Genomic DNA, 15,392 nt, shown 5'->3' on the forward strand with positions numbered 1-15,392 from the left:
AGATGAGTTTTAATGGAAAAATTTGCATTGCTGCTCAGTGAAAATATTAGATGTTCACTTTTGTTTTCTGTTAAGACAATAATGTTTAACTTAGTTTAGTAGCTATATCAGGTGAATTCCAGTTGTTGAGATGTCTCTTTGATTTTGAAAGTGTTTCTTTGATTTCGTAGTAAGAAATACAGCCTAAACTAAGCTCACTTCGTAAGTGGCTCCGTGGAAAAAGTAGCTTGAAATATGACCTTTTCATGTTTGTGATTTGGGGCACTTTGAGAACTAGTAACTTTTGCAAAATGATTATGGTACTGAGCTTCAGGTTATTTATTATTACTTTTTGTTTTGAAGAACTTTCAGGATTTGTTGAGAAAGTACAGCAACATACATCTTAAATTTCTCCTTTGTAGACCATATTGACAGTCCAAATAATTTTATAGCATAGAACTCTTTAGCTAGAGGATCTTTAGCTATAGCATTAATTTCTCTCCATAACCAGAAGAACTGAGGTATCCAGATAAAATACTTAGAAGAATAGTAAATTACATTTAACTCCTCAGTATTGGCAGTTGTTATGGACTGAATATTTATATCCCTCCAAAATTCATGTGGAAGCCCTAACTGTGTAGGCTGTGTTTGGAGATGGGCCTCAAAGGAAGTAATTAAGGTTAAATGGGATCATAAGGGTAGGGCCCTGATCTGATAGGATTAGCATCCTTATAAGAAGAGACATCAGAGAGGGGCACCTGGGTGTCTCAGTGGTTGAGCATCTGCCTTTGGCTCAGGGCGTGATCCCAGGGTCCTGGGATCGAGTTCTGCATCAGGCTCTGCCTCACTCTGTGTCTTTCACGAATAAACAAAATCTTTAAAAAGAGACAGAGAGACAGACAGACATCAGAGAGCTTGCCCTGCACTCACCCAGGAAGGCCATGTGAGGATATAAGTGAGAGGGCAGCTGTTGTCTGCCAGCCAGAGAGAGAGTTCTCACCGGAAACCAACTGCAATGGTGCCTCAATCTTGGACTTTCCAGCCTCCAGATTGTGAGACATAAATTTCTGTTGTTTAAGCCACCTGGTCTGTTATTATGGCAACCAGTCCTCCATAACAAAATAGCATGGACTATGTAGCTTAAACAGCTGACATTTATTTATTAGATGGTTCTAGAGACTGAGAAATCCAACATCAAAGTACTAGCAGATCCGAGTGTCTGATGCCAAAGATAAATACTGCTGGACGTTAGGTTAAAGCATTGAAAACAGGTTTTATTCTGTAACTACTGACAGTAGGGGACAGAGCTGAGCTTTGTTCCGATTTGTGTGGAGGTGATTGCAGCAATTTTATCAGGAAAATGAGGGAGCAGGGAGAGCAGGGCCTCCGTAGAATCAGAAAAGTGAAAATTACAAAGTTGGTCAGTGTAAATGTGATTAGGTCGGCTGTGTTTGTTCTCTCACACTTATCAAAGTTAGGATTCTGTCCTCCCACAGAGACTGGTAGACAGAGGCCCTATCCTTCCTGATAATTATATTTCAAAGGAATGGCTCTCAGGTCTTTGAGAAAGATATTTATGAGATTTAAGACTTACATATTCACAACCACCAGCCCTTTTTAGTAAATGCCCTAAGAAAGGGAGGTCAGGGGCCTATTATCAGGTATTGGCTAGAACAAATGGTAAATTGTCCCAGCAGGAAAATTTTCCAGGCAGGAATTTTAATGGGGGCAGGAGGGTAGGGTCCTTCCAGAGACATGGTTTTGTGCTGCTAGAAGCCATGCTAGAGTTCGGTCACGTCTCTTAACTGCAGGGATTTGGACAGAATTGTAACGTTCCATACTTCTCACTGGTGAGGGCTGCTTCCTGGCTCATATTCATTTACCTTCTTGTGTACTCATGGCCTTTCCTCTAGTTTGTGGAGGGAGGTAGAGAGGGGGAACTCTTCTTTTTCTTTCTTCCTTCTGTCTTTTCTTCTAAGAGTGCTAAGCCCATCATGAGGTGCTGCCCTTTTGACTTCTCCTAAACCTAAAAGGCCTAACTCCAAGTACCATCACTTCGGGGGTTAGGACTTCAACATAAGAATTTTGAGAGGATATGAGTATTCAGTACATAATACTTCCTGTGCAGACTAAGATAGCAGCTCAGTAATTTCAGAGTTAAGAGTAGATACTTCTGCATTTGCAACAACTACTGATACAGTACTGATTATATTATAATTCATATAGTTGAAAATTTTCAAATACTATACATCTTATGTATCATTTCCATGCAAAACAAATTCGCTAAATTCCTTTAAGTAACAGGTATTAACTGTCTTTTTTTTAAAAGATTTTATTTATGTATTTGAGAAAGAGAGAGAGAGCGCACATGAGCTGGGCTGGGTGGGTGGAAGGGGCAGAGGGAGAGGGAGAAGCAGACTGCTAGCTGAGCAGGGAGCCCGACACCTGCTGATCCCAGGACTCCAAAATCATGACCTGAGCCAAAGACAGACGCTTAACCAACTAAGCCACCCAGGCGCCCCAACAGTTTTATTTTTTTATTTTTATCCAAACACTGGTTTGCCCCCTCCTTAATTCTCAGATAAATATGCTTGCAAATGTTTGAACTTGTTATCCATATCTCAGGCAAAGATAATTTGGCCAGAATCTCGAACCCCAAGTTAATTCCCCGGGAAAGTACACATAAAGTTTTACGTCAAAGTTTTAAGGAGTTTCTGGTACAGCGAGATAAACCATGAACTGAAGCTTGAAGATTCTGCTTGTCCATTGCATTTGAGGCCTCGGTAGAGACAGGCCAACTCCTGGGCTTCTTTTCCCTACACCTATTCCTGGTGTTCCTGATCTTCTCATCCCCACTGTGGGAGGTGGATTGGTGCCAAGGTGACAGGCTGAAGAAGACCAGAGAATGTTTTTACCCTCTTTATGGCCTAAAGCAGAACTGACTGAAACCGCTCTTCATGTTCTTTTTTCTCCACTTTAAGGCCTGGATTAGATCCAGATCCCATTAGCCTGCTCTATGACCACATCCCCATCCCCTTTCACTGGCTCTTTCAAGTGCAAGGCAGCCCCAGCTTCCTTCTAACCGCAGGTATGGGAGAGTAGAGGATGTAAAAAGGAGAAACCCAGGACTGATGTGCCTCTGCCTGCTTTGTGTATAATTACCTTCCCACTCAGAAACTGGCCAACTTGAACAGTGACCTGACTAAATGTCCCCAAGAATATCATTTTGTTCTTGATCATTATCAGGGTCTCTCTTTTTTGAGGATGGAATGGAGAAGTGTGTGATTACCAAACTTAGTTATCTTTCATGTTTGTTTATTAAAGAGAACACCTGGGGACTGCCTTGCATCATTCTAGGTGCAGGGGAAAAGAAGGGTGAGCAAAACAGATAATCCTTTCCTTCATGGAGCTTATGTCCTAGCGGAGGACTGGTAGGAAAAAAAACAATAAATATAATTCATATGTAGTGCATTAAAAAGGAAGCCAAGTGCTTTGGAGAAAAATAAAGAAGGGTAAAGAAGTGGTATTGGAGGAGGTGTTTCAGTTTTTAATAGATTGGTTACAGGATTCTAGCCCAAAGATCACTGTACAGGAAGGGACATGGACTGGTATTTAATACAATATAGATACTCCAGAAAGGGAGAGCAGGCTTCTGGTTGAGGAAAGTTTGACAGGTAGACAAGCAGAGAAGGTTGTCTGAGCAAAGGAGAATCAGAGGATATAGACAAGTCACAGCAAGTGCTTCAGATCTATTGAGGAATAAGGTTTTCATAAGAGATCAATAGGAATTAGGAATGAAATATAAGTTATCACATAATAGTGACTTACATGAAAGATTTTTTTATTGGAGTTTGATTTACCAACATATAGTATAACACCCAGTGCTCATCCCGTCAAGTGCCCCCCTCAGTGCCCGTCACCCAGTCACCCCATCCCCCTACCCACCTCCCTTTCCACTACCCCTTGTTCATTTCCCAGAGTTAGGAGTCTCTCATGTTCTCTCACCCTCTCTGATATTTCCCACCCATTTTCTCTCCTTTCCCCTATGAAAGATTTTTCTAATACTGAACCATTTTTACTTGACTTGTGATAAATCCAACTTGGTTGTCGTGCTTTCTCCTTTTATAGGATTGATTTAATTTGCAGGGTTTTTTTCCCCCATCTATAGACGTGAATGAAATGAACCTAAACTTTTCTTTTTTGTTGTGTCTTTGTTTTTCTTACTAGGGTCTTGCTGAGCAGGCTAATAGCATGAGTTAGGACTGTTCCTTCTTTTTCTGTTGTCTTTAAGGGTCTGCATAAACCTGGGATAAATAAAATTGGAATCTGTTTATAAAACCATCTGGGCCTGGTGTCTTTCTTTGGGGGAACACTTAGCCCACTGCTTCTATTTCTTTAGTAGCAGTAGCATTTTATTTAAGCTTTTAAATTGCTCTGGAGTCAGTTGTGATAAGTTATTTAAGAGATTTGTTCACTTCATAGCCCACAATCTCTTAAAACTTGTTGGCATATAGGCGTTGATACTATTCTCTTCTTAACGTTTGTTTATGGTGATATTCATTCCCCCTTTCATTCATACTGTTTGTGTTTCATTCTTCTTTCCTTGATCATTCTTGCCAGAAGTTTGCTTATTTTTTGTCCCCCCCAACCCCATATTTTTGGCTTTGCTGATGTTTTCTATTATATATTTAACACCTAAGTCGTTAATTTCTACTATTTATCTTTTTTCTCCTACTTTCTCTAAGCTTATTTATTGTTTAATTTCTTAAGATGGACATTTAACTAATTAATTTTTGAGTGTTTTTATTATAGCTGCTCAAGGTTATACATTTCCTTCAGAGCTTTGCTGCATCCCAAATGTGGTGCCTTAACATTTAATTCTAAGTATTTTAGATTTGATTATGATTTCTAATTTGACCCATAGGTTATTTAGCAGTATGTTTTTTAAAATTTTCAAGTAGGCAAGAATTCTTAAAATTATCTTTTGTTATTAACTTTTAATTACATGTCAGTCCCATATCACAGTCTGTAAGTTATCTCTTATTTAAAATTTGTTTAGGCTTTCTGATCTAGTACATGATTTTTTTAAAAAAAGCTTGAGTGCATCCTTAAGAAAATCATGAGTACACTCTTCTTGTTGGATGCAGAACTCAAGCTTATTCTCATTGTGTGGTTCAGATCTTAGATATTCTTGTTGACTTAATTTTTTTGGTCACTTGACCGATCAGTAGTTGAGAGAAGCAGCATGAGAAGATACTGCTTAGATTTTAATCTGCCCGTTATGAGGGTTACTTTTCTATTTTATCCCCCCACACTCCACCACAGGGACTTCTCTTAGTTTCCCCTTTTCTTGATGTTTTCCTTACTTGGTCCCTGTGGGGTTGACTTTGGGCAATAGGGAACCAGCAACTATGCAAGTTCAGTTTCTTGGTAGAGACCAAACTGGAATACTGTACTCTTTTTTTTTTAGAGATGTATCTATTTATTTGAGGGGGTGGGCAGAGGGAGAGAATCTTCAAGCAGACTCAGCACTGAGCACGGAGCCTGCTGCAGGGCTCAGTCTCACAACCCATGAGATCTCGACCTGAGCCAAAACTGAGAGTCGAACACCCAGCTGACTGAGCCACTCAGGCATACCTGTACTTTATGTACACGCATCACCTGTAAAATCCTAGAAATAGAATTGTTTGGACACTTCTTTCTACATTAAACCTGTGTTGCCTCCTGTATTTTTCACTTTTTCTGGTGTATGGCACTACTAACATCCAGCGACATAGACCAGAGCAGTATTTTTTCAAACCCATTGGTGGGATACTAGAAAATATTAGGGAGCTTAACACAAAATTCAAGTAAGCATTATTTGTGAAGCTTTCATTGCTTTGGTATGTGTACATGCACAAATAAAAGTAAGTGTGCTGGGCTGTGCTGAAGAATCTACTAATGTGGGTTATGGTCTAAAAAAAAGTCGAAAAACACAGACCAGAGAACTAGGAATCATTTTGGATCCATCCTTCTGCCTTCCTTCCTACAGCCATTGAATTACCAAATTGACTGATTCTACTTCTTCAGTATTTCTCAAATTTATCCCATCTTCTTCTTCCCTCCTAACCATTGCTCTACTTCCAGGCCTTTCTGGATAAGTGCAAGTCTCAGATCCATGCTGTACCTCCTTATTCTTATCAGAGTAATCTTCCTGAAATGTAAATTTTTCTTATTTAAAATCCTCCTGTGGTGGGACACCTGGGTGGCTCAGTGATTGAGCATCTGCCTTTGGCTCAGGGCATGATCCTGATATTCTGGGATAAAGTCCCACATCAGGGGCAGCCCAGGTGGCTCAGCGGTTTAGCACTGCCTTCAGCCCAGGGCGTGATCCTGGAGACCCGGGATCGAGTCCCACGTCGGGCTCCCTGCATGGAGCCTGCTTCTCCCTCTGCCTGTGTCTCTGCCTCTCTCTCTCTCTCTCTCTCTCTCTCTCTCTCTCTCTCTGTCTCATGAATAAATAAATAAAATCTTTTTTTAAAAAAGTCCCACATCAGGCTCCTGCAGGGAGCCTGCTTCTCCCTCTGCCTCTCTCTGTGTGTCTCTCATAAATAAATAAGTAAAATCTTTAAAAAATAAAGTAAAATCCTCCTGTGGTACTCTATTGCCCATGGATAACTTCTAAACTTTATAGTATGGCCCCTACCTATCTCTCTAGCTTCATCTGCTCCCATACCAGTGTCACTGGTAACCACCAAACCACTTTCAGTTTTCTTCACATTCTCTGAAAAATTTTATTTTGTTAATTCTTTCACTTTGGCCTGATGTGGGAAGGGAAGATCCTATACTCCTGCCTGTTTTATGTGATGAACTCCAACTTGTTCGTTCTCACTTTGTTAATGAAGTCTTACACCCCTACTTCCCCTATCCCAGATGTCCCTCATCTGTGTTTCCAGAATATTCTAGGCATCTTGCATTGCACAACCAAGTTGTTTTTAAATCATCTGTTTAGGTTAGTGTTTACTTTTTTATAGGAAGAGCTGGTCATACTCATGTTAGTGCCTAAAAGGATACCTGGCTCATATTGAGTGTTCAAATTTTGGTTGAATGACTGATGAGCTGGAAAGTTAAAGTGCCTTTTCCAAGATCATGTTGCTCATAGATGACAAAATTAAGATTGGGAAACAAAGTGCCTCTTTTATTGCCTCGTGCTACAGATCAGTACTCCTTCTAGTACATTATGTAAAAGTAGATAAGAACAACACTTACTGTGCAATACTGAATAAGTCACTTTTAGCTTGGTAATGATTGAGATGATTAAATTATCCTTTGTGAATCATCAAAATTTTACCACTGTATGGGAGTCTGTTTCTGGTTACATCGATAGTTTTGCATGAAATTTAATATTTGCAAAGAGGTAAAACAGTGAAAGTGGACTCAAAAGTAATTTAGAAAAATCAAAATGGCCTTTTGTGACTCTTAGAGGTCAGTAGAATTTTTAAATATATACTATGACAAATTCCAGGCATACTGAATAAAAGGTTGTGTGTGCTTTAGTTTAGAATATCAAAAGATAGGAATGGTGGCGTTTCAAGAATTTCCATTGTAGGAAAGACTCAATAAATATTTGAATCTAACTTGCAGATGGAAGTTATGCCATATAGTGATTTTTGTACCTTCAGGTTCTTCCATTTTCCGTAGCATATTACAGAAATCAGTCAGAGTTTAGAAACTAAGACCTATGTGTCAGTATTGAAAAATAGAGAAATATATTTCAATGTGAGTGTATTTCCAATTTCAGAAGTTTTTTAAGAAGCAGTTGTTTTAAATCTTCACTCATGGAATTTAAGAAACAACACAAATGAACAAACAAAAAAGACAGACAAAAGACCAGACTCTTAAATATAGAGAATAAATTGGAGGTTACCAGAGGGGAAGTGGTTGAGTGGGGTGAAATAGGTGATGGGGATTGAAGAGTGCACTTGTGATGAGCACTGGGTGATGCATGGAATTGTTGAATGACTGTATTGTACACCTGAAACTAATAGCACTGTCTTTTAATTATACTTGAGTAAAAAAATAAAAACAAAAAAGTGAAGCATCAGAAAAAGAAAAAGGGTCAGAGCTGAAATATTCTTCAATATCATCCAAAATGCTGTGTGCGTGAGAATTTCCTCAGTCATTTCAAAAAAGTTTCTATAGTTGATATGTTGAAACAGGATCCAAACAATATTCATTGTTTGGTTGGTATGTCCTGAGTCTCTTTATAATAGTCTCCTCTCCCTTTGTTCCCCTCATGCCTTTTAATTATTGGAAAAAATAATTTGTGCTGTTCATTTTCTTAATATGTTGCAAAGTCGGTGAAAGTAGGAACTTATTTTAGCACCAGGAGTTGTGCCTGGCACCCAGCAGACACTTGACTAATATTTGTTGAATAATGTTAGTAATACTCAAGACCCATATTTTGTCCTTGCAGGTTGATCCAAAAGACTATATGTTCAGTGGACTGAAGGATGAAACAGTGGGTCGCCTACCTGGCCAAGTGGCAGGACAACAGTTTCTCATTCAGGACTGTGAGAACTGTAACATCTACATTTTTGATCACTCTGCTACCATCACTATCGACGACTGTACTAACTGTGTAATTTTCCTGGGACCTGTGAAAGGCAGTGTGTTTTTCCGGAATTGCAGAGATTGCAAGTGCACGTTAGCCTGCCAACAGTTTCGTGTGAGGGACTGTAGAAAGCTGGAAGTCTTTTTGTGCTGTGCCACTCAACCCATCATTGAGTCTTCCACAAACATCAAGTTTGGCTGTTTCCAATGGTACTACCCTGAATTAGCATTCCAGTTCAAAGATGCGGCGTTAAGTATCTTCAATAATACTTGGAGCAACATTCATGACTTTACACCTGTGTCAGGAGAACTCAACTGGAGTCTTCTTCCAGAAGATACTGTAGTTCAAGACCATGTTCCCCTACCTACCACTGAAGAGCTCAAAGCTGTCCGCGTTTCCACAGAAGCCAATAGAAGTATTGTTCCAGTATCTCGGGGTCAGAGACAGAAGAGCAGTGATGAATCATGCTTAGTGGTATTATTTGCTGGTGATTATACTATGGCAAATGCCAGAAAACTAATTGATGAGGTAAGGAGAGAGAGGAAAAACAGACACATACCTAGGTAGAAACACACCACTTCCTGGAGAACTTACATTCTTTTCAAACTCGCTATTAGAAATGCAGGCAGTCCTTAAGTTATAGTCCTCTGCCCCCTGCAGATTTATCTATAAGCTGATTGCTTGGGCCTCAAAAGACTTTTCAAAGAAACTTTAAAAAATATCATTCAATTCAGTAAGCATTTATTAAACATTTACTATGTGAAGTTATTTTCTATTACCCTATTTCATTGATTATAGAATGTACATTTGTTCTCCACATTTTTGCTTATCCAAAATGCATCTTACAATTGATGGCAACTTAAAACTGATCAACTAGAGTATATGCTGGAGATGGAGACACATAAGCAAAATTCTCTGCCCTCAGATAATTTCCATTCTTTATAATAAATGATTTCCATGGAAGTTTACAAAGGTAGTACTGCATACTAAAGCACAATCTTATTTAGTTGGGAATATTTATTTGGATTTTAATTGGTTGGAGGGGGGAGTAAGAAAGACATTTAAGAGAACAACTTTTGGCCACTGGGGTGACTATGAGAACCACCTTGCTATTATTTTTTCTTTGCCCTCTTGCTATGCAAAGGGGAGGTTGGTGTGTAAGAAGGAGATGGGAGCTGGGATAGCAAAGGTTGTGGGCTCAGGAGCAGGGACTCAGTGAGTTTGGGAAAAGAATTCTTCTATTGGTAGCAGCTTTCACTTGAAAAATAACCTGGGGATGTAGAGATTAGGGGGTGCAGAAGCAGCAGTTCCTAGTGTTGGTGGGTGCTCCCGTGGGGAGGTAGCAGTGGCATGTATTGATTACCCCGTTAGTCAGATGTTCCTCAGAAGGAGTCCTCAAATTTAAAAATCAAAGTTCCAAAAATGAAGAAGTGAATGGGGAATTCATCAAGTCTCCTTTTTTTAATGGATTTTTCAAAATTGTAACAGTTCTGTTGAAGATTATAGGGGGGAAAAAACTAAATGACCTTCTCTCTGTAGCTGTACATCCTTCAATATAGAAAACCCATGTCTGAAATCTACAAAATATATCTGAAGTCTAGTTTTCAAAACAACAGAAGCCAAAGTATAATTTTAAGACTGTGATTTTGTTGTTGTTGTTCATGCCAAATCTCCTAAAAACATGCTATGAATCTGTGAATCTGGTAAGATAAAGAAACAGTACTTCTGGCCTTTGAGCTATCTAATCTCATGTTAATCCAAGATCTGAGAGGTCAGCATTTTCATTATACTGTATGGTGACTTAAAAAAAATCTACATACAGTTCTCAGACAATGTAATTATTCAGGTTAAGCTCCTTTTTGGTAGGTAATGAGCAGTAGACATAAATAATAAAATAGCATATTTAAAGAAAATAACATCAAAACAGTCTTCCTTCGTGAGTCATCAGATGTTCTTAACCTTTTAGCTTTTGGTAGCTGATATGTGAAATGGCAGCATTGTGTGCACTTGAAAGCAATATGACCAGGAAGAATGATGTTCTTTAGATGTCCTTCTGGATTACAAGATAATTTAAAACAAAAATGCAACAACAGCAATAATAATATCTAACATTTATATAGTGTTTGCCATTTAAAGGTATTTAAATGAAGTAACTCACTTAATTTAGAATAACCTGTGAAATAGGTGCCATTTATTCCCCCTTTTTACAGATACAGAAAATGAGCCACAGAGAAGGTAAGTAACTTGCAAAAGGTCATTCAGCTTGTAAACAGCAGAGCCATGACTTCAATCCAGGCAGTCTGGCTTTATAGACCATAGTCTCAGTCCTTAAGCTTGATGCTAATCTGCTACCTCAGGGGTAAAGGAAAGCTGAGAATTCCTGGTGAAACAGGAATGTGACCAAAAGTGTAGGGAGTCAAGGCAGATATTTACCCTTCAGCCTACAAGGAAAAACCCTGGAACCCTTGGTTGGAGTTACCCTACCTAACTTTGAAAGCACAGAATTAAGGAATGACAAGAGAACCAAAAGAAGAAAATGCCAACTACATGTGAAGAGGGTATCAAAACATGCTAAAAGATCACTGGCTTACATATTAAGGGAGAGATTACATATTTTTTCCAAAAAATGAAGCTCAAGTTTCCAGGAAAATATGTGTAGAAGCTACTTCATTCTGAGATGAAAAAAAAAGAACCACACAAAACTTCAGTCTCATATCATAACCCAAATACCTTAAGATAGCTTTGACTAGAACTGTGATTGCTAACTTTGGCTTTGTTAAACCCTAGGAGCATCACAGAATTTTGTTTCACATTGTTTTTTATAAATTAACTGTATTATAATAGTTTTTTGAGATAGGAAGTCCAGGAAAGCTGGATAAACCAGAAAGCACATTCCAAAGGGAATCAAGATAAGTTACTGGGCCTTACTTTAAATCAGATTTCTTGCTTCCTCTTAGCTACATCACAGACATCCACAGGATAAATTAGAGTAAAAGTAATTTGAATTGTTTGAAAGTAGTGTATTGCATAATTAAAGTTGGATAGTTACTGCTATTTCAGGTCTTTCAAAGTAGAAGAATTTTCATGAAAAATGAGTCTCCAGATATCTACAGTGAGATATCAAAATAGATCAAGTTTTGTAATTTATTATTTGTTTTTGGGTAACAGTATTTTGAATTAATCATCTTTTGTCAGTTTACGTGTCTGACTATAAAATGAGAGGTATTGAGCCATCTAGAAAATTAGGAACAGATGTAGGATTATTTCTGATATTTTAAGTAACTTTGCAGTCATCACCTGGCAATGATGTTCATACAATTTTCTGCTATTTTTTATGTATGTTTCTTTTTTCTGAGGCAGCATTGAGGGCTCTGAAAAAGGATTTGAGCTTGAATCCAAGTTGATGGAATGGTATGGGATAATATAGCCATAGGATGAAATACTATCAGCCATTAAAACTGATTTTATAGTGAAATAGCTGAGAAATATTCACAGTCAAGTAAGTGAAAATTTGTAGAATATTATATAAGTATCTGAATTTTTTTAAGAGATCTAAGTCTGGAAAGTTATATATACTAAAATGTTAACAGTTATGGTTATTCTTAGGAATTGGATTAAGAGCAGGATTTTCTTTTCTTTTTTGTAGTTATATGGATTTTACAATGAACATGTGTTATTTCTGTAATGGGGGAAAAATAAAACTGGGAGGGTAAATGGAAGTATACCCTAATGGCATTGGGTATATTTGTTTCTATTTTTTCATTTCAAGTGTTTTGTGTTGAACATATATGTTACTTTTATTTATTTAATTTTTTTATTTTGTTTTAAAAGATTTTATTTATTCATGAGAGACACACAGAGAGAGGCAGAGACATAGGCAGAGGGAGAAGCAGGCTCCCCACAGGGAGCCCGATGCGGGACTCGATCCCACAACCTGAGCCAAAGGCAGACGCTCAACCACTGAGCCACCCAGGTGCCCTATATGTTACTTTTATACTGAAAAATCCAATACGCTTTGCTAAAAAAAATTAAGTGAATACTTTGCATTTTTAAAAACTACTTTCTTTGTTATTTTAAAAGTTAATGTGTACTTATTATTGTACAGAATTGTAGAAATAAGGAAGAGTAGAAATAAGTTTAAAAATCATCCATAACAAAATAAATCATCTATAACATACTATATCTTGAATAGTCTTTTTAGAAATAATTTTTCATTTATTTTGTCTATAATGAGATTAACTGGGTTTAAATCACGATTCTGTTACTTGATAGTTGTGTGACCTTGAGTAAGTTTCTCTACCATTCTGTGCTTTCATTTTCTCACCTGTAAAATGAGGGTAATAGTAGTACCTACCTCATGAGAGGGTTAAACGTGTTATACATGTAAAGTGCATAAAACTGCCTGGCACACAGTAGGGCTCCGTAAATGTGGTCTATCACTATTGTGCTATACTACATACATTTGTATCATGCTTTTCAAAATTATTGCATAAGCTTTTCTTCATTTTATGATTTGTTATATTTAATGATCAATGCTATTTCATCATGTTATGAATGTACCCTGGTTTACTTACTTAACCATTCTCTCCTTATTGGACATTTACAAGTATCACCAAACAAATGAGGCACTGCACACTAATTCTTAACCAGAACTACCCTTCTGGAAAAATCTTGTATATGTGAAAACTTGTTAGAGCAAACGCCTTGAATTACAGTGATGATTCAAACAAAAATCACCATGCTGTGTCATATTTTATACAGAAAAATACTAGAATAGAAATATATTGTTTTAATCTCAGAAGTTCATTTTAAAAATCTAAATGAAATTTTATTTTCCACAGATGGTTGGTAAAGGCTTTTTCCTAGTTCAGACAAAGGAAGTGTCAATGAAAGCTGAGGATGCTCAAAGGGTTTTTGGGGAAAAAGCACCTGATTTCCTTCCTCTTCTGAACAAAGGTATGTTCTGAACGATTGGTGTACTTGTGTGCTTATCTTCTTGACATGTGATTAGATCTGCTCTTGCCATTGGCATTTCTCTTACATTGCCTTCTCTTTCTTGTTTGTTTTATGTTTTTTTTCTATGACTATTCAAAAATGTCAAAATTTCACATCATTCAAAAATCCCTATATAACTAACTAGAAATTAGGCATTAGATTTTTTCCTATTTTGTCATCTTAGTACTTGAAAGTCACATTTTATTATTATTATATGTTGTTATTTTAATTATTATTTTATTGTATTATTGTACTACAATGAGTGACTGTTTCGTTCTCCCTGTCCAGTGTTACAAAGCACTTTATAAGGATTCTTTCTGCTTTCAGTGGGCTTTGACCATACTGGAAAGAAAATAAGAAATACAAATAAAATTGTATACTCTTTTATGTATTTGATATGATTGATTAACTTCTCATCCATAAGTAGAATTGTTTTACCCAATGGGCAAATACCACCAACAAATTTCAAATACTGGAAATACATCTGCAAACAGAGGAACTGGAATTCATGTGCCCTCTGGAAGGGATATTATGTCTGCCTATATGTATTTTTTAAGATTTTATTTATTCATGAGAGACACAGAAAGAGAGGTAGAGACATAGGCAGAGGGAGAAGCAGGCTCCCTGCAGGGAGCCCAATGCGGGACTTGATCCCTGGACCCGGGATCACGCCCTGAGCCAAAAGCAGATGCTCAACCACTGGCCACCCAGGCATCCCTGCCTATATGTATTTGATGGTATACTGATTCTAGGGGACAGAGTTCTGTTTATCCGTCAGAACAGGGACATTGTTTGCTCAAGGCTCATCAGGCTTCTCTTTATTTGCCTGAGCAAATATGTAGAATAATATGCAGTGCAGATTGAGTATACCCTAAAAAGATGGCACATCTACATTTATATGCTTTTTATGTATAAGTTGTAATAACTGCAAAACCTATATGAAAATGTTGGAGGAGGGTCGCCTGGGTGACTCAGTCAGTTAAGTGTCAGACTCTTAATTTCAGCTCACAGTCTCAAGGTGGTAAGATTGAGCCCCGTGTCTGGCTCTGTGCTTAGCAGGGAGTCTGCTTGAAATTCTCTCTCTCTCCTTGCCCCACTACGTGCGTGCTCTCTTGCTCTCTCTAAAATAAATACATAAATCTTAAAAAAATATTGGAAGATTGTTGGGATCATTTTAATAACTAATGCTGGCTATGACTCAGCCATTAATATAGTATTTCATATACCTTTGTGGTTACTGTAACAGTATGAGGGACTTGCTCTAACTCAGTGCATAAATCTACTCTAGAATATATACTGGAAATTATGACTTGGTACTTTTTTAATTGAGGTATAATTAACATACAATATTACATTAGTTTCAGATATACAATGTAATGATCCAACAATTCTATACATTTCTCATTGCTCACCAAGATAAGTGTACTCTCAATCTTCTTTATCTATTTGACCTCCATCCCCACACACCTCCTCTCTAGCAACCACCAGTTTTCTGTATTTAAGAGTCTGGCTTTTTGTCTTTTCTTCTTTGTTTCTTAAATGCTACATATGAATGAAATCATATGGCAGTTGTTTCTTTCTGGCTGGCCTATTTCACTTAGTACTATACCTTCTAGTTTTATCCATGTTGCAAATGGTAAGATTTCATTCTCCCTCCCTCCCTTCTTTATCCATGTTGGAAATGGTAAGATTTCATTCTTTTTTATGGCTGAGTAATATTCCATTGTGTATATGGATATATTTGTATATTGTGTGTGTATACACACACACACCACACCTTCTTTATCCATTCATCTATGGATGGACATGGCTTGCTTCCATAATT

General features: G+C 37.6%; 1 protein-coding gene across 1 annotated transcript in view; it reads left to right on the plus strand.

Annotated features, from left to right (window-relative positions):
* Positions 1-15,392, plus strand: part of RP2 (RP2 activator of ARL3 GTPase) — a 51,882-nt gene that overhangs the window by 9,771 nt on the left and 26,719 nt on the right. The window contains exons 2-3 of the mRNA XM_055339032.1: positions 8,435-9,100; positions 13,414-13,528. Of these exons, the coding sequence (XP_055195007.1) occupies positions 8,435-9,100; positions 13,414-13,528 (781 nt within the window). The remainder of the gene's footprint in view (positions 1-8,434; positions 9,101-13,413; positions 13,529-15,392) is intronic.

This window comes from Nyctereutes procyonoides, unplaced genomic scaffold, assembly GCF_905146905.1.
Source record: "Nyctereutes procyonoides isolate TBG_1078 unplaced genomic scaffold, NYPRO_anot_genome, whole genome shotgun sequence".
NCBI lineage: Eukaryota > Metazoa > Chordata > Mammalia > Carnivora > Canidae > Nyctereutes > Nyctereutes procyonoides.